The following is a 25238-nucleotide window of genomic DNA, read 5'->3' as shown; positions in this document are numbered from 1 at the left end:
AGCTGAATTTGGCTGGTTTTTGGCTGGGCTATCTAACAGCGGCAAGGAAGGTCATAAAAAAACCCCGTCAAAACTTAAGAACTACCTTGCTTAGCAACAGAAACTTTGGGTTCAGCTGTGGTCGTAAGTCAAAGACTGCCTGCTCTATGATGATATTCTATTTATTTTTTTGTTTGTTTGTTTAGGAGATTTATATTGCCACCTATTCACAACATGGTGATAAGGCGGCTTACAAAAATATAAAAACATCATATAAAAGAATAAAACTAATAAAATAATCTATATATATAAAAGCGAAATATCATTCACGCATCATCACAAAATCTCCAGAACCGTAAAGCTTACAAACTTGAAATTTGACTCGTATGTTCCTCTTGGCTTCTAGGTGCTCGCTAAGAAAGGACCACCAGAGCATTAGTATTTCCTATATTATTATGATTAACACGCTCTGATGCTAAGGAGTTCTACTCCCCCTCCCCACCCGAAAAGAAATCTGTTCCAAATGCAAAACACAAGCACAGGAGAGGAGTTTCAGTTTCAGTTTTAGTTTCACATCAGCAACCAGCTTTGGTACAGAACAGTTGAGCTAAGCCACGCCCAGGCTCCTTGCTGTCTCCTTCTTGCTCAAACAGCAAATGCTGTTTCAGTTTTCCAAACAGCCCTCAACTCTCTCACACACTGACAGGACGCTAGCCAGATGAATACCGATGGATGCCGGTAGGCAGAGTCAGATTTTTCCCCCCTTCTTTTCCTCCCCCAAAACTAAGCCCGACCACATAGTTTCGTAGCGAAGCATGGGTATCAAGCTAGTACATAATAAAATAATAAAATAAAAAGCCTGTCAGCTTTGAAATTCAGCTGCCACATAATTCAAGGGGGGTGGAGGAGTTGAAAAGTTCAAGGTTATTCTATATGTCGTACTAAGAAATTGGTTCTCGTGATTTATGAAGTGTAGAAGTGGAAGAAGAGAAGGTGGATTCTGTGTAACACACAAAAATACTTTCACTTTGAGAAATTGCCTTAGGCGTACCAAATCTGTTCCTAAATAAATCAGTTGGATGCCTTACAATGCCATTTTTCCTCCCCAGGCACGATGGCACCTGGTGGGACCTTGGAAATCTCTGTCCTGGTGGTCAACTATGGAGCAGGCAAAAAATTTGGTTTTAAAGTTTGGGATGATCGGGGTTTCATGAGCAGCTATGAACCAAAAGAACGTTTCCTGAACACAGGAGAAAACGTGACCCTGACGGCAACCTTTATTGCACCCATTGCAAATGACAGCTTTGCCTCCAGGTAGGTTAACCCCAATGGTGGGATTCAAATAATTTAACAACCAAATTCTCTGCCCTCATGATTTCTTCCAACAATCAGTTCACCATACTGCTCAGAAAGTTAACAACCGGTTCTCCCGAATTGGTTTGCCGATTGCACAGTGGCAGATAGGACAGGGCTCCAGACGGTTAACATCATTGCCCAGAGGATCATTGGCTGCCCTCTCCCCTCTTTGGAAGAGCTTTATAGCTCCCGCTGCCTTAAGAAAGTTCAAAACATTCTCAAAGATCCATCTCATCCTGGGAACCCTTTTTTTTTTTAACTATTACCATCTGGCAGACGGTACAGGATAATAAAAACAAGGACAAATAGGCTGAAAAACAGCTTCTATCCCAGGGCAGTAGCTCTTTTGAATTCTGCTGTATGGTACAGTGTTGGTGTGGTGTCGGGGGTTTCCGGTTCAATGTGTGAAGGGTGAAGGATGTGCGTTTGTGTTTATTTTCATGGTCATGGGCATGATGTGCACTGAAGATGGTGTTTGGTTTTGCTGTACGAGGTGCGATGACAATAAAGTAAAACTAAAAGCTAAAAAAACTAAAGTGGTTGTGAACTGACTGAATCCCACCACTGGTTAACACAGCCAGGGTGGATATCCAGAATCAGCAACGACAGGCACTTGTCAAGAGAGAAAAGCAAAGGGAGAATCCTGGGGATTCGTGATCCCTTTGATGAATGAAAAACGCCCAGCACAAATGTTTTCTGGCTAAAGAGAAGAACATACTACTTAGCTAAAGAAGGCATATCTAGGTAAATAACACCGTCGTGCTTAAAGGCATTTGGACCAGGGGAAACCTAAACTCTAGTTTTGCCCTAGGCCCGTGATGGCAAATCTATGGCACGCATACCAGAAGTGGCACACACAGAGCCATTTCTGCTGGTACACGAGCCGTTGCCCCAGATCAGGGGCACTGCGCATGCGTGCGTGCCTCCCGCCAGCCAGTTGATTGTTGGGTAGCTGTCATGCAAGTGTGGGGGCGGGGCTTATGCGGGGAAACACACACGCACACGCACGATTTTGGCACGCAAGGACGAAAAGGTTAGCCATCACTGCCCTAGGCACAACACTAGCTGCGGGACTTTGAGACCGTCCCTCAGCCCCAGGAAGAAAAAGGCAGAGGAGACCATTTCTGAAAAACGTTGCCAATAAATCTCCCAGGGCTTGTTCAGGCAGTCACCAGGAATAACAGAATAACAGGAAGGACCCTTGGAGGTCTTATAGTCCAACCCCCGGCTGAAGCAGGTGAGCCTAGATCATTGGCTCTCCGGTCTCTTCATAAAAGCCTCCAATGATGGAACACCCACAAGTTCTGGAGGCAGGTTGTTCCACTGGTTAATTAAACTTGTTAATATTAATGCATCAAGGCACACGTCCAAATTTTAATATAATACCTTTGAAAAGTTCTTTGAAGAATAGAATAGAATAGAATAGAATAGAATAGAATAGAATAGAATAGAATAGAATAGAATAGAATAGAATAGAATAGAAATTAGGATAGGATAGGATAGGATAGGATAGGATAGGATAGGATAGGATAGGATAGGATAGGATGGAAATTAGAATGGAATGGGGTGGAATGGAATAGAATAGAATTGAATTGAATTGAATTGAATTGAATTGAATTGAATTGAATTGAATTGAATTGAATTTAGGATAGGATAGGATAGGATAGGATAGGATAGGATAGGATAGGATAGGATGGAAATTAGAATGGAATGGAATAGAATTAGAATTGGAATTAGAATGGAATAGAATAGAATAGAATAGAATAGAATAGAATAGAATAGAATAGAATAGAATAGAATAGAATAGAATAGAATAGAATAGAATAGAATAACAGAATTGGAAGGGACCATGGAGGTCTTCTAGTCCAGTGGTTGCCAACCAGTGGGCTGGGGACCACTGGTGGTCTGCAAGAAAATTTTGGTGGTCCGCAGAGAAATGTCCCCCCAAAGCAATTAATCCAGGCTGCATGGAAACACAATGCTCCACCGCCCACATGGCCCGTGGGAACACAAGGCTTGCATCGCTTGCATTGCGAACAACACGAGGGGAGGGGGGGAAAGGATGGAGGGGGGACTTGCCCCACTCGCCCCATGTGACTCGCCTGGCCACCGGGCTGCTTCTTTCCGCTTCTTTCTTCTTCTGCTTTTGGCTGCAGGCAAGGATAGCAGCAAAAGACTTTCTTTCTCTCCTCCAAACTCCGCCAGAAATGAGTCTTTGGGAGCCTGCAAGGCATTCTGCTCCAAGAAGCTGAGCCAGCGCAACAAGTCTCACAAAGACTCATTTCTGGCAGAGATTGGGGGAGAGAAAAACAGACTTCTGCTGCTTCTGCTGCTTTCTTTGCATGAAGCCAAAAGTCTCTCTGTCTCTCTCTCCCCCCTGAGAACAGAGCTGGAGATGGTATCCTGGGATCCCAAATTAAAGAATGATCTATCAGTAGGAAAATGGGATGGGGAATTTTCCTGCAGACTCTGCAGACAGAGACCTTGGGAAAATCCCCCCAAAAGTCTGCAGGAAAATCCCCCACCCTGTGTTCCTACTGAACATTCTTTATTTGGGATCGCAGGATACCATCTATCTCTCTCCCCACCCTGAGAGTGGAGCTAAAAAGCAGGTTATGAATGTGCCTCCCTTGGAGGGGGTGTGGGGATGTGAGGGACGTGTGTGTGTGTGTGTGTGTGTGTGTGTGAGAGAGAGAGAGAGAGAGAGAGAGAGAGAGAGAGAGAGAGAGAGAGAGAATCACTGCCAACTCTCCGAGGTTAGATTGGATCTCTCTCTCTCTCTCTCCCTCCTTCTCATTCTCTCCCTCCTTCTCTTTCTCTCTCTCTCTCTCTCTCTCTCTCCCTCTCTCTCTGTCTCTCCCTCCTTCTCTTTCTCTCTCTCGCCCCCTCTCTCCCCCCTCCCTCTCTCTCTCTCTCTCTCCCTCCTTCTCTTTCTCTCTCTCTCTCTGCCTCCTTCTCTCTCTCCCTCCTTCTCTTTCTCTCTCTCTCCCTCTCTCTCTCTCTGTCTGTCTCTCCCTCCTTCTCTTTCTCTCTCTCTCCCCCCTCTCCCCCCTCTCCCTCCTCTTTCTTTCCCTCTCTCTCTCCCCCTCCTTCTCTCTTTCTCTCCCTCTCTCCCCTCCTTCTCTTTCTCTCTCTTCCCCTCTCTCTCTCTCCCTCTTCTTCTCTTTCTCTCTCTCCCCCTCTCTCTCTCCCCTCTCTCCCACGCACCAACATCAGCAAGCCACCGTCAGTCAAAATACATATTAGTGGTCTGTGGGACTTAAAATTAAGAGTTTGGTGGTCCCTGAAGTCCAAAAGGTTGACGACCCCTGTTCTAGTCCAGCCCCCTGCTCAAGCAGGAGACCCTATCCCATTTCAGACCGTCTAGTCTCTTCTTAAAAGCCTCCAGTGATGAAGCACCCACAACTTCTGGAGGCAAAGATCTTCCACTGGTTAATTGTCGCACTGTCAGGAAATTTCTTCTTCATTCTAGGTGGCTTCTCTCCTTGACCAGTTTCCATTCTTGCCCTGCCTTCAAGAGCTTTGGAGAATAACTCCCTTTTCTTTGTGTAGTAATGCAGCAAAAGCGGAGCAAGGTTGCAGAAAGGGAAGAACAAATGGTTTGTTGTTAATGAATCCACAAATGTTTTTTTTTTCCCCAGCATCGTGACATTCACTGCTAACAGCGGTTCTGCTCAGAACTACCTGAAAATTCCCATCAGTGTTATTCCTGAAATAGCTTTGGTAAGCCTGAAATTTTATTCACAGCAATCATTCATTACTTAATCATCCAGGAAGACTTCTGTTCTTCTCATACTTAAGGCCACCTATTCCCAAGGACTCACAAACTGAATTCTGCAGCCTCAGATAAACAAAGAGAATGTCTTCTGCTAGGTTTAATTAGACCAGGGGTCAGCAACCCACAGCTCTGGAGCCTCATGTGGCTCTTTCATCCCTCAGCTGAGGCTCCCTGATGCCAGTTGGTAAAAGGAAAAAGGATGCGCTAGGAGGAGACTCTATGGTAGGGAATCGGCCTTCCAGTCGGCAGAGGAAAAAGGACGCCACACTAGGAGGAGACTCTATGGTGGGGAACCGGACTTCCAGTTGGCAGAAGAAAAAGGATGCCACACTAGGTGGAGACTCTATGGTGGGGGGAACTGGACTTCTGGTCGGCTCCAGAATTGAATGGGGGCTTCCGGTTAGCTCTTAGACCTCTGAATTAGACCTTCATTGGGTACCTAGAAGTGGTGGTTTTCTACCAGTTAGGCCCAGTTCAGGTGAACCAGTAGTAAAAAAATGTTACAGTTCAGCTGAACCGGTAGTAAAAAAAAACAGCTACCGGTTCAGCCGAACTGGTATTTTTTTTCCCTCTTCCGATGATTAGCTGTTTTGACAATCAGCTGTGCCAGGATCTCCTTCACTGCCTTATTGCTTCGTCCAGGAGGCCTCCCTGAGGCCCAAGAGGCAAAAGGGGGTGCATGGGGGTTGCTGCGTGTTTTTTGACTCCTGGGCCTCAGGGAAGCCTCCTGGGAGCAAAAATGGCCTCCCAGGAAGCTTCCTGAGGCCCAGGAGGCAAAAAAATGGAGTGCGGGGGAGTTGCTGTAAAAAAAGAACCACACCCACCCAGTCACATGGCCATGCCCACCTAGCCACACCCACAGAACCAGTAGTAAAAATATTTGCATCCCAGCCCTGGTACCTAGTCTTTAGCACCTGACACCTGTAGATCCATATTGGGAAAAGGAAGATCTATGTGTCCTGGCATTGGCATTTTAAATTCATGTACTCATGTATTATGGCTCATTAGCTTTATTATTAACCAACACATTTTCTGTTCAACAGAAGACTGATGAGGTCCCACCTGTGTACAAACTCCGAGAATTTTTCGTGCCTTGTAGAGGCCACATCCAGAGTGAACCAGACTGTCGTCGTTATACTTGGCAAATGTCATTCACTGCCATGGATGACAAAAGTGCCGTCACTGTCAAAATCAATGCAAATCCTTCTGGTCTCACTTGCACTCCAATCAGAGGTGATGTGAAGAATGTAATATGTGAATATAGGTACGTATTCATCCATTGTTCTGGGGTGGGGGGGATCTTTTTCCCATTTGCTTTGACAATCGCCCAGTCTTGTCCAACTTTTACATGCAAGAGCCTTAAACAGTCCTGAGTTATGCTAGTGCTGATTGCTGCATGTCCAGAAGTGGACTTCCAGAAGTCTAAGGTGCTTTGCCTGCCATTGTTCCAACTGACAAGCCCAACCAAACCAAGCACAGTTGAGACGATCCAATCTTTATTGAGCACACATCATTTCGGCACTGGTGAGGGCAAAACCAGATCTGACTAATTCCTGCGCAAGCCCACATAATGAAAATATAGGATTCTCCCTCCCCCTATTGGAACAGGTCACATTGTCCAATGGAGTCTCGTTGTATCGTTATGAGAAAAAGTCTCTGGCTTTGGGAAATACATGCCGAAGTGCCCTTGGCTCTCACGGCTCGACTTTTTGATAAATTCCATCTCACCTTTCCATCTCCCCTAGTTCATTGAGAAGCGATAATGGATAACAAATAACAGAGAATCAGAGTTGGAAAGGACCTTTAGGTCATCTAGTCCAACCCCCTGCCCAAGTGGGAGACCCTACACCATTTCTGACAAATGGGACTCCAATCTCTTCTTGAAAGTCTCAAGTGATAGTGCTTCAACAACTTCCGAGGGAAGCTGTTCCATTGGTTGATTGTTCTCACTGTCAGAAAGTTTCTCCTTATTTCCAGGTTAAATCTCTCCTTGTTCAGTTTCCATCCACTATTCCTTGTCTGGCATAGAGGTGCTTTGGAAAATAGCTTGACCCCTTCCTCTCTGTAGCAGCTCCTTAAATATTGGAAGACTGCTATCATGTCTCTCCTGGTCCTTCTCTTCACTGGACTAGCCAGGCCCAGTTCCTGTAACCGTTCTTCATATGTTTTAGTCTCCAGTCCCTTAATCCATCCTGGTTGCTCTTCTCTGTACTTTTTCTAGAGTCTCAACATCTTTTTCATAGTATGGTGACCAAAACTGGATACAGTACTCTAGGTGAGGTCTTACTAAGGCTTTACAGAGTGGTATTAGTACCTCATTTGATCTTGATTGTATCCCTCTGTTAATACAATTTAGGATTAATGGTTGCAATAGCAAAACTGCACTTCGAACTTGAGATTGTCAACTATTATGCTATGGCCAATTTAGAAATAGCAATAGTACTTCCACTTTTATATTATTTCGCAGAGCTTTACAGCCCTCTCTAAGTGGTTTACAGAGTCAGCATATTGTCCCCAACAATCTGGGTCCTCGTTTTACCCACCTTGGAAGGATGGAAAGCTGAGTCGATCTTGAGCCCCATCTTTATTGAACTCCTGACAGTGAGCAGAGTCATCCTGCAATTCTAACCACTGCGCCACTCAGTCTTCCTTTTGATCCTCAAGTACACTTCTTCTGCACCATGGTTCATTTTTTTTCTCCCTGGCCAAAACAAAAGAGCAGAGCTATGTGGGGCCATCAATCTATGCAGCAGGCTTGAGGTGGTACTAGCTTCTGAAAGCTCTACTTTCTCTTGCTTAATTATATTCTCTGGAAAGAGTGCAATGAGCTCTCTTTCAAAACTCTGCACTTTTGTAAGACCACGCAGCAAATTTGAGAAGGTGTGGCCTTTGGGAAGAACATTTAACCTGTTCTCTGTTGGAAAAATTGGCAGCTCTTACAGCCATTGTCTTTCATCTAAGGAGCATCTCATGGAGCATATCTTCTTACTATTTTGGATGTTTAGGAGAAGTCAGACTCCTACAAACTCAGTTAGTCTCTAGCATTTCTTTTTATGACCTCGTAATCCCTTGTTTGTGGTGGGGTTGGGATAATTGAATCGAACTGAGCATTTACAGAGTTCGCAGCAGATATTTTTCTCTTTGTGGCTTGATTAAGAAACATTTATCACTGCCTAGGATTGAATTATCAACCTTCGAATGGGAGGCAACTGTCTTCATCTCTAGGATGCCACACCACTCCAGTTAGTTTTTAGCATGTCTAATTAAAATAATCCAAGGAAAATTAAAATGATTGCATCCCCCAAGTTTCTTACAGTTTTAAACCTATGCTTGTCTGTGTAACAGAAACTTGAAACTTGAATCTTTCCAATTCAATTTTACTTGAGCTTCCTTTTGTTTTCTGTGAAAGTTCCTTTAATCTGGAGCTGAAGGAGAACAATTGAAAGCCAAGTTCTCTAGTAGCTAAGTGTTGGAATTCATTTTTGGAATGTATTTCTATGCAACAACCGCAGTAGTATTCAGCCAGTAGATGGCACTGTTTACAGGTTTGGATCTATGGTATATACTCCATGCTCTTTTATTCCAAAAAGAGTGTCCTGTTTCCTGTTACAGTTAAACAGTTGAGCAGTAAAGCACATGGTGACCGTACTCTTTGTTTGCTCTATGGTGCTATATATAGACAGAATTTCTAACACTAAGGCACCAAGTTAGAGACAGGAAGACTGTGAGTTCTAGCTCCACCTTAGTTGTTATGGGGAAAAAAAGGGGAGGAAGAAGTATTAGATACCTTTTCCTTTAATTATTTATAATAATTATATGAAAGTAATAATAATAAAGGTAATAGATAGATACAGCTAGTCCTTGATTTACAACCAATCATTTAGTGACTGTTCAAAGTTGCAATAGTACTGAAAAATGTAACTTCCTCACACTTAAAACCAATGAAGCAACATGTGATCAAAATTTGATTGCTCAGTACCCAGCATGTATTTACAATGGTTGTGGCATCCTCGGGTAATGTAATAACCTTTTACAACCTTCCCAGCTGGTTTATGACAAGCAAAATCAATAGAAAATTCAGATTCACTTAAAAACCACCCGATTCACTTAACTGAAGGGATTCGCTTAAAAACCATGGTGGAAAAAGATTGTAAAATTGGGCATGACTCACTTAATAATTGCTTCATTTAACAACAAAATTTTTTGGTCTCGATTGTGGACGTAGGTCAAGGACTATCTGTAAATGTAAGTGCAAATAAATCTTAGCTGTCTCCTTCTCTGCCCTGGATTTTACAACATGACATCCCAAAGCCTGTTTTGTCCCTTGCCTGCCTTACGAATGCGCAATATCCATTTTTCAGCACACAACATTTTTCAGGTCCCCAACACCAGTGTTGGAAGAAATGTCCATCTGGCTTCGGTTCCAAGTGGGGAAAAAGATACTGGAAACATGGTGGCTGTTTGGAAAGATGGTTTAATGGTGGACAGGATCACATGCCTTGGAGCTCTTGGGCGAAAAAGGGAAGAGATGCTGAGAGTCCCTGGGTTTTATGCCGTCTGTCTGGATTTGGATTTGGGCTTGTATTCCGATTGGTTGTCTGACTCCCATGGGGCCATGCAGGGGCAACTCTACAGGCTGTCCTGAGTCCCAGGCTTGGTTGAGCCCTGCTGAATGATGATGTAATGAAAGGGCTTTGGACAATTCCTATTATGGATCTGCCTGAAGGAGGTAGATCTTTGTTATGTAGAATAGACTGCCCCAGGCCTTCATGGCCCATTAGTGTCTGCCTCTCTGAGTTTCTACTTCTCTATAATTCTGCCTTTTAAATATATCCTAAAATGTTTCGTTTCTCTCAGAGATGGGTGGGTTTTAACTTCCAACACTAGCAGCAGTCTTCATTATTGCCTGAGCGTCTTATTATATGTAAAGAGCAAGCCAAGTAATTAAAACATATGAAGAGTTTGGGTTTGGCTTGTCTAGAGAAAAGAAGGACCAGGGGTGACAGAATAGTATTTGAGAGGCTGCCAAAAAGAGGAGGGGGTCAATTTATTTTCCAAAGCACCAGAAGGTAGGACAGGAAACAATGGGTGGAAACCAATCAAGAACAGAAGCGACTTGGAACAGTGAGGACAATTAACTACTAGAACAGTTTGCCTTCATCACTGCGGGTTTTTAAGAAGACATTGGACACAACAAACCGTCTGAAATGGTATAGGGTGTCCTGCTTTAGCAGGAGTTTGGGCTAGAAGACCTCAAAGGTCCCTCCCGGTTCTATTCTGATGGAATGATTGATTGATTGAGTCATTTATAACAGTTTGCATGCTGCTTGTGTGCTTAATTCCAGGGTATTTGTGAAAATCAGCTGGCCTATTTCTGAAGTAGACTTAGGGTGCCCCCTGGAGTTTACAAGTTTTCATCGAAAATGAAAACAAAGATGCAAAGAGATGGCTGTCTTTATTCATTTAAACCCTAGCTATGAAATATCTTTTCCCTAGGGGAAAGTAATCCAGAATTTTAAAAAATGCTTTTATTAGTTTGAAACCAAAATTACAAAACACCCATATTTTAGCCAGATCTTTATTAGGTAAGAAGTAGCAAAAAAAAAAAAAATATTGTTGCTAAAGCAGACAGAATGTGCAGTTGTTAATATTAGCTAATTTTTAGGTTTAAAATTAGCTAATATTTAGGACAGAGCGTATATTAAACATGTTTTGATTTCATTTTTTCTTCTTTTGAAACTCTTAGGTTTTTAATTTATGACGATTTTATTTTAGTTTTCTGCGCAATGAAAAAAAAATCAAAGCAGTACAATTGCTTTATTTTTATTAATAACAAAAATAATGTCAGTGGGTATGTAATACAAATCCGACATACATTACAAGGATTAAAGCAAAGATGAACATAATGGGAGAAAAAATAAGAAAAAAAGAAGAAATGAAATATATATATATATATGAAATTAATTTGGCCCTTAAGCCTATTAAATCTACACTATTTAGAAAAAAATGCTCCATTTTTAGAATATATCTATAATTCCAGATAATAATAACAATAACTTCACATCACATATGTTGCATCCATGTAAAATTACTAATTACTAACATTACAAATCACCATCTTACTTTGAGAAAAGTTGACATTCTAAATTCCCAGTTATTACCAAATTCTGAACATAAAGGGAAAAAAAGTAGTAAACATATTAGTACCAGGAAAAAATGTATTGACCATATTTAAATTTAATCTGAACAAAATTTCATTTTTATGATGCCCTGACCAGTTACTTTTGAGACATCCTGTTCAAACCCCAATTTTAGCCCTGAACCTAAAAGGCAGCTGCAGAACACTAGTCTATATTCTTCCTTTTCTTTTTTCATTGATCAAGGTAAAATAATGTATGTTCGTATTTCAACCAGACTGTGTAGCATAAGAAAATAAGTACAGGTCATTCTTAATTTATAACCACAATTGGGACCAGAATTTCTACTGGTAAGCATAGTGGTTTCTAAGTAAGTCACATTCAAATGTATGATCTTTTTGCCACAGTTTTTAAGTGAATCACTGCCGTTGTTAAATGAGTTGCATATCATTAAGTGAATCCAGATTTTCCCCCAGTTGGGAACTGGCTGGAAAGGCCCCCAATCACATGACCTTGGGGTGCTGCAGCCGTTTGTAACTACATGCCACAGGCCAAGAATTTGAATATTGATCACGTGACTGTAGGGATGCTACAATGTCATGCGTGCAAGGATTGATTGTAAGTCACTTTTTCAGTTTTGTTGTAACTTCGAACAGCCACTCAATGAATGGTCATAAGTCAAGGACAACCTGTACTTCGCCTTGATGAAACAGGTTAACGGCGGAATTGCCTTAGTGAAGCGGTCACCCCTTCTAATTGTTTCACTGCTTACAGAACTCTTTCATTCTGGTGTCCTTGTTTTTAATCCCGATTCCGCTTCTAGCTGTCCAAACTCTTTCCTCCTTCACTCTCTCCCGTTATTTATCCATCTTGTTATTTTTGCTCTCCTCCATAGGTCAACCTGCTGCGATCCTTTAGCAGAAGTTTTGATCAGTGATGATGACGGGAACACGAGCAGTTTCACGATGGACTACAGAAACCCTAAGCCTTCTCCAAGCTAGTGAGTTAAACATCTGAAGCTGCCAACTCATTCACTAAAGCACGTTACCTTTCTCTTTAGTCCAAACTAGACAACCCATGAGCCTGGCTCGTAGATAAAGAGATGTTTTCTTGCCAGATTCTTCAATGCCATCAATGATGGCAGGTGTAGGAGATGACCTGGCTGAGCCGGGGGGGTGGGATGTCAAATGTGTCATCGGTCATGAATCCTTTCGCAATCATAAGAAATCTAAATCCAGAAATCCTTGAATTCCTTTGACATCTACCGCCAATTTTCTTTGACTGTTAGTAGTTCAGATTCTTGTAGCGAGCAATAAACCTTTATACTCATTTGAACTACCTGGATTTTCTGATTTCTCTAGCACTTAATGCACTGCTGCTTTCATTACAAATGTTCTTAAAATTTTAGGGATGTATCTGCCTTGAAAATAGCCAGTGTTGAACCATATAACAGTGGGTCCTAACCTTTTGGGTGCAAGGAACCAGTTCTGTGGAAAACAATTTTTCCACAGACTAATAGTATGTGTGTGTGGTTTCACACACTACCTAGATCTCGCACACGTGGACATGCAGCTTCGCTTGCTTGTGCGGCCCGGTTCCTAACGGTCCACAAACTGGTACCAGCCTGCAGCCCGGGCGATGGGCACCTCTCTTGTATAGCACAGTCAAACGTCACCAGTTGGCCGCAGGAAATCTTTCATGACATTTTGTAATTTGTCACAAAATGCTTTATGGTCATTTGGATGTCCTAAAATGCTTTTATAAAATTTGCCAAATTTCAATTCTGTTGCAATGATGGGTCCCAGATTTTAGGAAGGACCTAATAGCCAAAAGTACTGAATCCAGTTAGAACTATTTGGAACACTGTGTGTAAATAACAACAGCAATTTAAAAAAAAAATTCTTTTAAATAGCATCACCTATGAATCTGGAAGTTGTATTTATCAGCCCCTTAAGGAAAGAATAGACTGCACCAGAAATTCTGGAGCCCGTTTTATTGATATAGAGCAGGGGTATCAAACTCAAGACCTGGGGGCCAGATCCGGCCTGCAAGATGCTTAGATCTGGCCGTCCTGGAAATAGCATGCAGAACCCTTGCCAGAAGAAATGGAGTTCAGGAGAGGGGGCGCATGCAGCCCTCTCGAGCGCCATTTTTGCTGGCAGAGGGTTACAGGAGTCAGTCACACCCGAAAATGGAGCTCAGGAGCCCATTTTCTCTGACAAAGCAATCAGGCCGCCACAAGCACCCCCAACACAAGTGATGTCGATCTGGCCACGCCCCCCCGCCAACGGCCACATACACATACATCCCAAGGTCAAAACACAACCCTGATGTGGCCCTCAATGAAATCAAGTTTGACACCCCTGATATTGAGCGGTGTTTTTCAACCTCGGCAACTTTCAGATGTGTGGACTTCAACTCCCAGAATTCCCTGATGCGTCTTAAAATTGCTGAGGTTGAGAAAAACTAATACAGGACACCAGTGGTGGGATTCAAATTTTTTTTACTACCGGTTCTGTGGGCGTAGCTTGGTGGGCGTGGCAGGGGAAGGAGACTGTAAAATCTCCAGTCAAAGGTGGGATTTGCCGGTTCTCTCCGAACTACTCAAAATTTCTGCTACCGGTTCTCCAGAACTGGTCAGAACCTGCTGAATTCCACCTCTGCAGGACACGGCAAGTAAGGAAGCTTGGAAGCTTGGTGGCATTTTTCCTCTATGCCTCCTTCCTTCCCTCCTGTTTATACCAAACAGAGTTAAGATAGATCCAGGGGAGACAATGAGAGAGTAACACAAGAAGTGTGACAACATCGCAACACAAGCACCGCCCATTTTCTATGCCCTTTGCAATATCTCATGCAGAAAAGTGATAGATTTGCTGGAATGGACTTTGTGAGCGCTCCTAAAGAGAATACAACACAACTTCAAAGGCCATCTGCAGCCACATTGTAGTTTTGCTTTGTTGTCACACCAGTCCACCAAACAGAGAATTTCCAAAGTCAAAGAAAAAGGATTAAGACCCCACAAACCAATAGACTTCCTCTTGAACAGCTTGTGGCCAGTGTAAAATCCAACAGGTGCATCTTCTACCATTGGCCCTTCTCGGCACTAGAATTCAAACTTGAAGACATGTAGGCTTCAACTCCCAGAATTCCCCAGCCAGCTACGTCTTCAAGTTGCCAACATTGAGAAATGCTGTATTTAAAAAAAACAACAACAACAGATGTTAGCCAGAAAGCCAGGGTTGCTAATTTTTTGCTAATTTTTCTGATAGCCTTATGGATAAGATCTGGGGAAGGGAGATTATGAAAAATAGCTTACATTTCTCACACCAATTCCTTTGTTCACTTTTACTCCATAGAGATTGACGTACATTGAAGGAATGTCCTGACACAAAATGGTTTTTATTTCTGGTCCCTGGATGTGCCTCACACTGAGATAATAAAAAATGGTAGTACCCTTGCCCCAAGTCTCTGGTGGATCCAAATAAAACTAACTTCAGAAACACTTGTGCCTGTGGAGAGTTTTTATTTATTTATTTTATTCTATTTAGAAAACCTATACAGTCTCCCACCTTAAACAAGCAATTCTGGATGATGAACAATCTGTAGAAAAAAATATATTGAAAATGATCATCAATTAAAGTAACCCAATACAAAAAAAAATGCCCGGGTACTGCATAGCAAATTGTTTCTTTGTATATAATTTTATTAAGTTGCATTAAAAATAAAAACACAGAAAAAAACAAAAGCTAGAAAGCTAAGAGAAAGAAAAAGTGCAAACAGAGAAAATGGGGAAAAGTGGTGACCTCTGATTCTTTTCAGTGCAAGTAAAATAAAAATAAAAACACATCAACCTTTTGCTTCACATTTCACTTTTCAAGCTAAACCTATAATAACAAAATTATTTTAATCATCAAAACCTTAAATCAAATTTTCATTATTTTTTTTTCAGTTTCAAGCAAAATTCCAAAAGAGGTTTCCATACGGAAACAAAGCTAGATAAAATCTTTTCTCTAATTAAACATTTTCGCCAGTTTTGCTACCTCCATCAGCTTTTACTACATAGCAATTCCATCAGTGACAGATTGGGGACCCAATGGGGCAATTTCATACTGGAGATTGCTGGAACAAATATACATCTGGTTCAATTCCAAGCTGGGAGAATAGCACTGGAAACATGGAGGGTGATTGGAAAGATGGTTTATTGATGAAGCAGAACTGCCAAGCAGATGGTTCTGGGTAGCTGACTACATGGAGTTGCGAGTGGAGGATATTTATACCTTCTCTTGGGCTTTGAACTTGAGCTTCCTGTTTGTCAGCTTTGAAGTCGTTATTAAAAGCTGCCACACAGCTGCGGAGGATTGGAGGGAGCTTGTTGAGGTAATTCCCCTTTAGGAGAATGAGTGCATACAGGGAGACGTATAGAGAGTAGTGTTTGAATAATATACACAGAGCACACAGATACACTGTACAGTAAATGTAAGTTTTTACTTCCAGAAAGGTTTAAGCAAAGTCCAAAATAAGCAATCCAAAATCATTCACAGGTAAATCAGTCAGTTTTCATCCAGGGATAATCCAAATATCAAAATCCAGTGTCAAAAACAGTTCAGTATCATACTTAAATTAAATCCAGTAATATCAGTCAATTAGAAGAAATGGAGCAACAGCAATACTTTCCAACAGAAGGAAACAGAGATACACTTAACAGTCTCTTCTGAGACTAAGACTAAGACAAACCAGGTTTCTGGCTCCATCTTATGGCCATTTGAGAAACCACACCTAATTACAGTTTTGCATTTTCTTAAAGTTACAGTACTAAAATGTTTATCCTGGTTTATATATTTCTAACCCAAATACCGGTTAGGTGACTTATATTCCTAACAGGGCTGATATTATTTGAGTAGCTCCCAATAGACAAAATCAATTCTTTAGTAATTCAAGATCATTGTGAATGGCGCAGGAAGAATTGGGACTGAAGGGGGATTGGTTCACGTGATGTATGATGTGGGGAAAAGGGAATGGTTTGTAGGTTGGTACCTTGTGGGAAAAACATTTGCTAGACCAATACTTGAATCCAGCTCATCAGTCTGGAACCCGCGTTACGTATCTGATATTAACACAGTTGAGAAAGTCCAGAAATATTTCACAAGAAGAGTTCTCCACTCCTCTACTCTGTGGCAGAATACCTCATGCCACCAGACTTAAAATTTCTTCTAGACCTAGAAAACCTAGAACTACACCACCTTCGGTCTGATCTAAGTACAGTATATAAAATCATACATTACAATGTCCTACCTGTCGATGAATACTTCAGCTTCAACCATAACAATACAAGAGCACACAATAGATACAAACTCAAGGTAAGCTGCACCAAACTTGATTGCAAGAAATACGACTTCAGCAACAGAGTGGTCCATGTCTGGAATAATCTACCTAACTCTGTCGTTTCTTCCCCAAACCCCAAAAACTTTAACCTTAGACTGTCTACTATTGACCTCAGCCCCTTCCTAAGAGGCCTGTAAGGGGGACATGCATAAGCACACCAATCGTGCCTACCGTCCCTGTCCTATTGTTTTTTATTTTTCTTATATGTATCCATTTCATCTATTCATAATTATGTTTATACTTATACCTATTATCTTGTAAGCGATTGACAAATCAAATAAATAAATAAAAATAAATAAACAAATCTGGGGGGAAACTTTAGTTTTTTTAATTCCACACAGGTACCAAGTTTCTATTCTAATAAAAGTACTTTGAGATTATGGTTGATTTGGAGTTACTGGCTGGAATGGATAATCTCTGGAATGCTGACACTGTTCCTGTGCAAGAACATGGGTTCTATTGGTTGCTGTCAGACTCCCACGGGGCTATGCAGAGGTCAAAGCTGGGAGCTCAGAGGTTGTCTGAGCTCCCAGGTTTGGTTGAAGCTTGCTGGGTGATGCAATGTCCTTAGATTGTTCCATGTGGTGAGCTCTGCTGCTAGATGGATTAATCCTATTATGTCCTGGAGGGTCATGTCATAATCCCATCACACTGCAGCTGGAGGTCTTTTGTCTTGTAGATAGGCTGCCCCAGTCTTTCTTAATGGGCACCAAATATCTGCTGGGGGCAGGCAGCTGGAGCTCTGTCTTTCTGTCTCCCTTAGGGGAAATATTTTAGCCTTTTTAACATTTCTCAAAATATTTAATTCTTCTAGGAGAGGGGTGGCTGCTAACTTTCTACAAAATTGTACTATATTAGCATACTCCAAACCCTGACACCTGATTGGTCCACACGGACCGCAACCTGATTGGCTGACTTAACGGCCGTGATTGGTGCGCTAAGAATCTACCACGATTGGCTGAGCCGATCGCGAGAGATTCAAAGTGATGTCATTGGCCGCCGAGCCGCGAGCAATCCCTATATGAAGAGTTGCCGCGGCTCCAAGGTTTTTGTACTGATCTATAACTAAATAAAGAGCTGAACGTTCACTATTGGTCTCGCGTCTCTGCGGGAACCGATCTACCCGATCTAACAAAAATGGTTACTAATTAAAACTTAACCCACCTCCTCACCCCACCTCGGGTGTCCAGCTCCTTCTTTTCCCATCTGATGTTAATGGATTTTATTTGTTAATGGTTTTATTCGCTGTGTTATATGATTGTAGATTTTAATATTTTTAATGCTTTAAGGAGTTTGTGCTATGGGTGGCAAATACAGCACATTCCATAAATAAGCAAACTTTGGAGCACCCAAAAATAAACACCGAGCCACATTCTGCACCTTTGAAATGTTCTTTGAGGCAGCGGTTGCCAACCAGTGGGCCAGGGGCCACTGGTGGTCTGTGAGAAAATTTTGGTGGTCCGCAGAGAAATGTCACCCCAAAAGCAACCCCCCACCCAAAGCAATTAATCCAGGCTGCGTAGGAACACAAGGCTGTGACACCCACATAGCCCGCAGAAACCCAAGTACGCATCGCTTGCATTGGGAACATCAGGAGGTAGGGAGGGAGGTGGGAAAGGATGGACGGGGGAACTTGCTCCACACACCCCATGTGCCTGGCCTGGCCATTGGGCTGCTTCTTTCTGCTTCTTTCTTCTTCTACTTTTGGCTGCAGGCAAGGAAAGCAGCAAAAGTCTTTCTTTCTCTCCCCCAAACTCTGCCAGAAATGAGTCTTTGGGACCCTGAAAGGCATCCTGCTCCAAGAAGCTGCACCGGCAAAGACTCATTTCTGGTGGAGTTTGTGAGAGGGAAGGAAAGACTTCTGCTGCTTCTGCTGCTTTCTTTGCATGAATCCAAAAGTCTCTCTCTCTCTCTCTCTCTCCCCCCGAGAACAGAGCTGGAGATGGTATCCTGCGTTCCCAAATTAAATAATGATCGATCGATAGGAAAATGGGATGGGGAATTGTCCTGCAGACTTTTTCAGGGATTTTCCCGGGGTCTCTGATCTGCGGGATTTAAAATTAGAGTTTGGTGGTCCCTGAGGTCCAAAAGGTTGGCAACCCTTGCTTTAAGGGCAGCCCCATATAGATTGCCTTGAAGTAATCCAATCAGGAAGTGATAGTGTGTAGAGCAGAAACATTACAACCAGTGCACAAGATGAATCTGTTCAATGCCCCTCATGATTACAGTGGCCACCTCAGTGGTGGGATTCAAAAAAATGTATTACTGGTTCTGCGGGCATGGCTTGGTGGGTGTGGTGTGGCTTGGTGGGCGTGGCAGGGGAAGGTTACTGCAAAATCCCCATTCCCTCCCCACACCCACTAACCTGCTTTCCAGCTCCGTTCTCCTGTTCAGGGCAACCAAAGAAGACCCAGCCGATCAGCTGGGACTCAGGAGGCAGAGAATAGATGGAGGGTAGGGCCAGTCAGAGGTGGGATTTGCAGGTTCTCCAAACTACTCAGAAGTTCTGCTACCAGTTCTCCAGAACTGGTCAGAACCTGCTGAATACCACCTCTGGGCCACCTTCTCTTTGAGCAGCAACCATGAATCCAGGAGGACTCCAAGATTGTACACCATTCATTCTGGGGGATGTTATCCCATAAAGAGGTAAAGATGAAAAAAATAATAATCACCAGATCCAGGGGACCCAAAGACCCAGAGTTAACTTCATCTTGCCAGGGTGAGCTGTAATCTGTACTCTCCCATCCAAACCCTTACAGACTCCAGGCCCTGGTTAAGAACCTCGACAGCATCACTTGTAGAGCCAGGGACATTCTTTTATTTATTTATTTATTTGATTTGTCAATTGTTTACAAGATAATAAGTATAAGTATATACATAGTCATGAATACATGAAATGGGTACATATAAGAAAAATAAAAGAAACAATAGGACAGGGAGGGTAGTCACGTTGGTGCGCTTATGCACGCCCCCTACAGACCTCTTAGGAAAGGGGTGAGGTCAATAGTAGACAGTCTAAGGTTAAAGTTTTTGGGGTTTGGGGAAGAAATCACAGAATCAGGTAGAGTATTCCAGACATTGACCACTCTGTTGCTGAAGTCGTATTTCCTGCAATCAAGTTTGGTGCGGTTAACCTTGAGTTTGTATCTACTGTGTGCTCTTGTGTTGTTATGGTTGAAGCTGAAGTATTCATTGACAGGTAAGTCATTGCAATGTATGATTTTATATACCATACTTAGATCAGACCGAAGACGGAATAATTCAAGGTTTTCTAGTTCTAGAATTTCAAGTCTGGTGGCATAAGGTGGCATAATTCTTATGACCATCTAGATTTCTACACTCTAAAAGTGTGACTCAGAAGGGTTCAAGCTAACTGGAAGTTTTAAAAAAAGATGTAGGGTAACCATTTGCCTGAAGTGGTGTAGGGCTTCCTGCCTCGGCAGGGGAGGGTTGGACTAGAAGACCTCCAAGGTCCCTTTCAACTCTGTGTTTTTTTTTAACATTCTGTTATCAGAGGGCTGCATTGTGCTCTTGTGCCAGAAAAACTTAGGAAATGACAACATGTCCAATGCTTTTAGTACAAACACACTGTGAAAGGTCTTTCCTGTCAAAGTTGAAGCACGCACATCTTTAAAGTGGCCAAGGGTTACGAAACACGGATCTAAACCAACAGGACTCACATACTCCCCCCACTGCAACCCACGGAGCTTGAGCAAATGCCAGTCTGGCAACTGGTCAGAAACTCAATTTGCCATGTTCCTCTTTGCAGCTGGAGGGTAACGATGCTGACTTCATTAGGGAGGCAGATTCAATATGGAAAAAAAACAAAAAAGATGAACAATTGGCAGCTGCTCATTTCCCTCACCTCCCTCCCACCGGTTGTAACTTCAGCTATTAAACTCCCACAGCCAAGGCAGGTAGACAGAGGTCGTGAGGCAGACCTGTGGGGAAGCTCTTTTTCAGTTTTTGTCCTGCCTACCCAGATCCAGCCACGAACTATGCTCTTGGCCAGAGAGTTTCTTTTGCTCCTGTGCGTGGGGCTTGTGAACGCGTTTTATCCCAGCCACGAATCGGAGGGCACGGCATCAAGTGCTTTCACCGACGCCAATGTCCCAGAAAAGAGGGTGAGGCAGACTGTCGTGGAGAGAAACCCTCTGCCTGGAAAATATCTCAAGGAAGGTGGAGCCCTTAAAGAGACGAACGGGACGGAACCATTCCAAGCCCGTTTTGAAGGTAACTGGTGGGAGAGTGGGAAGGTCTTCGTGGGTTGTGTCCTGCTTTCCCCTCCAAGCTCAAATAGATCCTCCACCATTTCCCCTGTGGTGAAATCGTGAAAATACAGGAAGCTTGGTATGACGTCAGAAGGTCCATTGTTTCCACCTGCCATGGTGTGACTGGGTTCTTTTGAGGACTGGAAGTGTAATTAGAGTTACAAGATGGTAACTGACACAGAGAAACCAAGATGGTGGTGGACTATGGAGATTCTCAGTCATTCAGGTCATGGTTGTCCCCAAGGTGCTTTTTTTTCAAGAGGCAACTGGACTTTCTGGTTTTCCTCTGAAGATGTTTTGCTTTTCATCCAAGGAGCTTCTTCAGGCCTGACTGGATGGTGGGGAATGGGAGGATTTATACTTCTTGCAGACAGCTGGTCATTTGCATTCTTTTAGAGAATCATTGAGGCCACTTGGAGGTTTGTCTGTGTCCTCAGGGTCATCTGAGTAGTCATCTATCTCAGACACAGTCCTTTCAACAGTTCCCAGAAGGCTCCACACCCACTTGCACTATTCAGACAACCCTGAGGACAGATAAATCTCCAAGGGGCCTCAGTGACCCTCCAAAAGAGTGCAAATGACCAGCTGTCTGCAAGGAATATAAATCCTTCCATTCCCCTCCATCCAGTCAGAGCTGAAGAAGCTTCTTGGATGAGAAGTGAAATGTCTTCAAAGAAAACTAGAAAGTCCAGTTGCCACTTGAAAAAAGCACCTTTGGGACAAGATAGTGGAGGCTTTTATGGACCTTCTTTAATGTACACAGCAAAACTATTTACAATAGCTGTTAACAACAAAATCCTGACTTCTACCCAGGGTCTTAGGTCTCTATCCTGGTGAATAGTCACTATTCCCCTCTAACTCTCCTCCTGAAAGCTTCATTTCTTCCCCACCCTTCACTATATCTCCATTTCCAGGATTATCGAGAAAGAGTAAAAGGGTGGATTTACAAATGAGCGTGCTCAGCACTACTCATCTCCTTTCCTTGGATCTGCTCGGCTGATCCTCTTCTGCGTCTGCTCCATTGGGAAAAGAACCTCTCTTGGGAGTCTTCCGCCAATTCTTTCTTCCCAGAGACTAGGGTTTTATTAAAGACCTTCTATCATAGCCACCTTCTCCCTCTGTCCCATCTAGGAAGAAAATATCATCTCTCTGGTATTTCGCTTCTCTTCCTTCAGAGAAACCGCCATATATTTTTCTTCTCCAGTGGAGAACCAACTGTTCCACACACTCATATCCCAAGTACTCTCTACCTTTTCTCTCTTCCTACTCCCTTCTAAAACAATCTTTGTAGTTCTTAATGTCTCTCCTCATTTCTCCCACGACTTTGTCTCTTCTCTCTCTCTCTCTCTCTCTCTCTCTCTCTCTCTCTCTCTCTCTCTCTGGTTCTGGGCCAGACCAACAGCATCTCCCCCATGCATCTGAGGAGGTTGCAATCACACTTAGACTTATATACCGCTTTATATTGCTTTACATCCCTCTCTAAGCAGTTTACAGAGTCAGCCTATTGCCCCGAACAATTTGAGTCCTCATTTTACCCACCTTGGAAAGATGGAAGGCTGAGTCAACCTTGAGCCTGTTAAGATTTGAACTGCCAATTTGCAGGCAGCCAGAAGTCAGCAGAAGTAGCCTGCAGTACTGCACTCCAACCACTATGCTACCACGGTTCAATACAAGTAGTTATTCTATATAGAAAAACAACTAAGAGTTAGCTTGGTTGTCATATCTCAACAGGCCATAGAAGTCACATGAAATTAAACCAATTTTTCTGGGATACAAATTTCCCCTTCCTAATTTTTAACTACTAAACTTCAGAGCCATTGTCCTTAATATATTTTTCCTCCAGAAAATAAGCAAAATCAAAAAAAAAAAAAACTTGTACTCAGCCTGTACAAGGTGTCATGGGCATATTTTATTTAATATTTTGTAGACATTCGGGTAAGGTCACCGAGTTTTGTCAACGAGCATGTCTCCACAATTATGACTGACTGACAGTGCAAATCATCATCTCTCTCTGAGCTTGCTTGTTTTCTTGGAGACGTATCATTATCCAAACTAAGTAAACATCATCAGTGCTAATCCACTGGTCCACATTATCCCATCTAGTCGTGATAATGCAATGTCCGCAAGAAAGCAACCAAGCTCAGGTAAGTTGTTTAGATCTGTTACAGCTGCCATGTGCTTGAATTCAAGCAGGCATATCCAAGGGACCGGCCTGCCAGCACCTTCCTTTCCACATCTCTCACCAGCCGCCATAGCTATGATCGAGTGAGATCAGGGAACGGATGGATTGGGGTGGGAGGTTGGATATATTATACTTATGACAGAATATAGATGTTTCTCAACTTTGGCAGGTTGAAGAGAGGTGGATTTCCCAGGATTCCCCAGCGACACACCTTAAAATTGCCAAGGTTATGAAACTCTAATTTAGAGAAGGCTGAAGTATCTTCAGAGTTGAGATTTCATGATACGCTTTTGTGTTAAGGGAAAGCATGAGGTTTGAATTTATTGGTCAGGGATTTAAGATTTTTCTATAACTTCTGGGTTGCCAGGATTTAAGTGTTTCTTAGCAACAGCTATTTCAGCTGCAATATTTGAAGTTCTTTTGTCTGTAGTATCTGGCCAGGAACAATAGGGGCTTTATGACCATTTACTTGCTCTATAATTTTTGGTTCCCTTTTCCTCCATGTCAATCATTCTGCTCACAAACGTTCTCTGGAGCTGCACTTCTAGAAAAAGAAATCAGTCATTTTTCATTGTTTTTTGAGATCTGAGGTGCACATTTGATGTACATTTTGGCTAGAGAAGATAGAGTACTCCTTTCTATGTGTAACCAACATGAGGAACATCTGTTGTTTGTATGCTTTCCATTGATCTGGGGATCCCAGCCAGGAAAAGAATTTAAAAAAACATTAATAAGAATGTATTAACTTACACGCCACCTGATTTTCAACAACTCCTGATGTCTCACAACAATCAAACAAAGAAATGAAACTTTTTTAAAAAAATATGGTAAGAGCAAATTTAGGGATCCATGTCTTTGTTTTTCTATATTCTGACAACTTTAACAGAGATGTAGAGAATAAAAGAGATGACTTTGAGAGAGATACACAAACTCCACTATCAAAGAGATGAGGGGGAAAAATATATCCGGTCCCCAATAGATAGATAATATTCAGCAGAGACCTAGACAGACACCTGTCTTACACTCACAGGAGTGTAAGAAAGAAAAGAGATCAATCAGACTTGTAAAATACTGTTGTTATAGTCAATTTCAATAGAAAATAGTTTTAGCCTTCCTCTGTTGATTTCCTGATCTGGTCTACCAGCTGTGCTAACAGCACTGGAGTATCTCTTATATAGAAAGGTTGCCCTGTTAAAGAAAAGAGAGACAGGTTTCCAAATAAAAAGAATCCAAATAATTAGAACAGTTGTACTGTCTGAAAAGTTTAAGCTCTCAGCAAAGTGTCCAGAATTATAAGAAAAGTACGTAATTTGTAGAATTTAATTTAATGGATTACATGATGCTGCAACCAGTAATTGTAATTGCAACTACGTGACTGCAGGAGTGATGCTATACGGTCATAAATCACTTTTTCTGTGGCTGTCCTACCTGTATCTGTAATGATTTTGGAGAAGGCAGCGAAGTAAAAAAAAAAAAAAGCAGTTTTCCCAAAACGTGACCTGTGATTGATTTGATACTCATTCAAGAGATTGACTCTAGCTGGGGAAAAAGTTGATGAGACCTCAAATTCAGCAGCAAAATACCAATTCAGGTGACAAAATGTGTATTATCACTTTTTTTAAAAAAGCAGAAGAGTTCACAAGAGTCAAGACAAGTGGTGGTGACTTGCTGGTCAAGTGCCTGGAGGTTATAAGGTCTGGCTGAGGAGGAACCAGCTTGGATTCTGCTGGAATGTATTTCCATGTGACAACTATGGTAGTATTCGGCCGATTGATGGCAGTGTTACAAGTTTGGCTCTGTGCTCTTTTGTTCTTAAACAGTTGATCAGTAAAGCACATGGTGACTGTACTCTTTGTTTGCTATATACAGTATAAACAGAATTTCTAACAGATTTGATCCTGGCAAGATGGAGTGGTTTGGGGTTTTGCCCCTCCCAAGGCCCAGATGATTCTTTCTTTTGAATCTGGGTGGGGAAAGACTTCCCCAGATTGAGTTGGTGCTCAGTTTGGGGAAATCTCCTGGAGTCAAGTTTCCTGCTCAAGAAGTACCTGGCAGCTCTGGCTAGGGGGTCTTTTGCACAGGAGGCCTTGCTCACTGTCACTCATGCCTTGGTCATCTCCTGTGGGGATAACTGCAATGCATTCTACATGGGG

At 42.5% G+C, this 25238-nt stretch overlaps 2 protein-coding genes across 3 annotated transcripts in view; both read left to right on the top strand.

Annotated features, from left to right (window-relative positions):
* Nucleotides 1-14752, top strand: part of LOC113449077 (von Willebrand factor A domain-containing protein 7-like) — a 52897-nt gene extending 38145 nt beyond the window's left edge. Inside the window, exons 14-18 of one of the 2 annotated variants that reach the window (XM_026720036.2) lie at nt 1089-1293; nt 4977-5058; nt 6157-6377; nt 12146-12250; nt 14607-14752. In XM_026720036.2, the coding sequence (XP_026575821.2) occupies nt 1089-1293; nt 4977-5058; nt 6157-6377; nt 12146-12250; nt 14607 (614 nt within the window). In that variant the 3' untranslated portion in view covers nt 14608-14752. Of the gene's footprint in view, nt 1-1088; nt 1294-4976; nt 5059-6156; nt 6378-12145; nt 12586-14606 lie in introns of those variants that run through there. The other variant, XM_026720037.2, reaches the window with a different exon arrangement.
* Nucleotides 14753-20584: 5832 nt separating this feature from the next.
* LOC113449068 (uncharacterized) overlaps nt 20585-25238 on the top strand; it is a 31365-nt gene continuing 26711 nt past the window's right edge. The window contains exon 1 of the mRNA XM_087927673.1: nt 20585-20872. Within this exon, the coding sequence (XP_087783799.1) occupies nt 20631-20872 (242 nt within the window). The 5' untranslated portion in view covers nt 20585-20630. The remainder of the gene's footprint in view (nt 20873-25238) is intronic.

This window comes from Pseudonaja textilis, chromosome 2 (genome assembly GCF_049901715.1).
Source record: "Pseudonaja textilis isolate UNSWEBS1 chromosome 2, rPseTex1.2, whole genome shotgun sequence".
Lineage (NCBI taxonomy): Eukaryota > Metazoa > Chordata > Lepidosauria > Squamata > Elapidae > Pseudonaja > Pseudonaja textilis.
Note: the sequence above shows the minus strand (reverse complement) of the source record. Positions and strands in the feature narration are given on the sequence as shown.